Source organism: Octopus bimaculoides, chromosome 18 (genome assembly GCF_001194135.2).
Source record: "Octopus bimaculoides isolate UCB-OBI-ISO-001 chromosome 18, ASM119413v2, whole genome shotgun sequence".
In the NCBI taxonomy this organism is placed as follows: domain Eukaryota; kingdom Metazoa; phylum Mollusca; class Cephalopoda; order Octopoda; family Octopodidae; genus Octopus; species Octopus bimaculoides.
Window position 1 is genome coordinate 49,712,733 of NC_068998.1, and position 2,685 is coordinate 49,715,417.

The 2,685-nt window shown below is 33.7% G+C and overlaps 1 protein-coding gene across 1 annotated transcript in view; it reads left to right on the top strand.

Annotated features, from left to right (window-relative positions):
• LOC128249835 (uncharacterized) overlaps positions 1-2,685 on the top strand; it is a 7,317-nt gene that overhangs the window by 1,921 nt on the left and 2,711 nt on the right. The window contains exon 2 of the mRNA XM_052974379.1: positions 2,174-2,273. Within this exon, the coding sequence (XP_052830339.1) occupies positions 2,174-2,273 (100 nt within the window). The remainder of the gene's footprint in view (positions 1-2,173; positions 2,274-2,685) is intronic.

Here is a 2,685-nt window from a genome sequence, read left to right on the forward strand (position 1 = left end):
TACTCAGAGATCTGGATGTTTATAAATTTACAGATTTTTATTAATATGTCACATGTTTTTACAAATCATAATAGCGCTTGCATCTATTCTAGTAGAATCTCCAGAAAAAAAGAATTGTGGGTAATTTTAATTTATGTACGGATCTGTAACAACACATACTCACACTGATCAAATAGCAGTAATTTTTGGGTATTATGTTTTGGAAGCGTCACTATGTCAGTAACGTTGTCTAAAGAATATGTGTATTCTAAAAATACAATCGCTATTCGAATTCTATTATAGCTCTTAGTAGCTAAATGTGTGTGAGACGTTTTCTATTTTCAATAGGTCTAAAAATCAATCTTCTTCGTGTCAGTGTTAGTGTAGTGAAATTACAATCAATCATTTGGCTTCTTTGCCTGTTGTGTTGTGTGGATATGTTTAGATCTGGAAAATAAACCTGTGTAAACACTATTTGATATATCGTATATTTCTTATGTTTGTATGAGAAAATAGTTTGATGCAAAGACTAAATTAGATTTACCTATAATATAGTAGGTGCATTGTTATCGATAATATTTCATCATCAATGCTAATAATTTTCAGATTATTCTAAAGTGAATTTTGGAGAGAAGTATGATACAGTTTCCAACATATCAGAGTGTTATAAATAGTTTATTTAGGTTAGTAGTATACACTATTACTACAACAATTTGTTTGCATTCTAAAGCGTCAATATAATTTTCAAGTTTTAGATAGTTAAATAAGTGCTTTTTGTTCAAGGTTATTACATTGTTTTGCTAATTCATTCGTAAGATCCAATCATAGGGATATATGAGGTGGTATAAAAAATTACTAAGTCTAGTTCTGTAGCACGCCAATACATGGTAGCATACTGTTGCGTGCACACTCAGAAGTAGCAAAACCATTGGGAATGCTTTGGTAAGCTTGCAGCGATGAGGCAATTGGTTGTCAGCAATGTTTCAAGTAGCAAGAGGGCTTCAAAATCGAATGGGTGTCACTGGAAGAATATGTCCGATCGGGTAGAGCTGCCACGAGCATCATCCCGGAAAACTGGAGAAACGTTATCCGCTTGTGCATGAGGATCGTCGAAGGACAATCAATGACATTTTGAAGCGTTTGAGGGAAGACATTCGGTGACATCGACCGGATCTGTGGAGCGCGAATGATTGGATACTTCACTATGAAAACGGACCCTGTCACTGAGCTCTCCTCACTCGTATTTTTCTCCCTTAAAACAATATATCATCGCTTCCACACTCGCTTGTTTGCCTGGAGAAGCGCTTGTAGACTTCCGTCTCTTCCCCAAGATTAAAATCTATTTCAACGGTCAATGCTGTAACACATTTATGGAAAACATCTTCCAAGCCGGATTCAAAGAGTGACACGAACGCTGGGCCTCTTATGCTGCTGTGCAAGTGGCTATTTTGGAAGTGATGATGTTAAAACAGGTAAATAAGATTGTTTTATTAAATATATCTAGTCCAGGAACTTTTTTCAATCCACCTCTTACGTTAGAATAATTACTTGTGAAGCACTTCTGGTAGAAAACTCTACAAAGATTATACAATAGTGTAAGGCGATACTTGTTATTTAATATGCAGTTGAAGGTAATTAACTTTAACGAAGAGAAAGCTAAATGAATAACTAAAAAACATACCCTATATTTATCATTATCGATAAATCTAGTGACAACTGTATTCCATATCAACAAACAATATTTGAATTATAAACGTTTAAAACAAATTCAAGCATAAGGCAATGTCACTTAACGAGCAATATTTTTAAATACCACGAGAAGATATAAAATAGTGACTAGCAAAATAAATTCCACTACGAAATCTTATAAAGAAAATGTTGAAATACTGAGCTGCTAAATGCAGATTTATTCCTAGATTTATTCCTAGATTTTCCAAGATTTTGATAAAATTTAACTAAAAGAATGTACCTAATATTCATAATATATATATTGCAAATTCTCTGTAAATACATGTTTAAACGAAGAGAAAGGAGATGACTGTTTATATTCCTACGCTCTAAATTATTAAACAGAAATTATCATACATAAATTCATATCCTTTGGTACAAAATCAAATTCAAATTGTGTATTTTCAAGATTGGTGGACAAATAAATAATTAAATATAACCAGAAAAATCTTTCTTTTGCTTTTAGGTGGAGAGTCTAATGACATGTGTCCTCAATTAGCACTTAAACACTGCGAGTTTCCCCTGTACTATTTCGAGAACCTTGAACAGGATTTTTCATTTTGCAGGTATATATATATATACATGTAAATTTATATGTATGTATGGCACATAAGACTTTGTGTATAGTCCAATGCCTTGTAGCTGCAGACTGGCCAAAGCTTGGTAAATGTCTCCGCAGCAGACTTCATAGCTTTAATCTAAAATCTCACGTTATTTCTTTATTCCTGACCATGCTAAAATCTCAGACTACAGCATACACTTTATCACAAAAGCAGATTTCACCACTTGCGAAATAAGCAAAGAGATGTCACTCAGCATAATGCCTTATGGAGGACACTACTAAATTTCACTGCGCACGCAATTGTGTGCTGTCACCAGCTGACGTGCTGCAGAACTAGTTAGGGAAATTTCGACACCAACTTATTAATATATACATATATATATACATGCACACACACTTTGCAAATATCTGCAAGT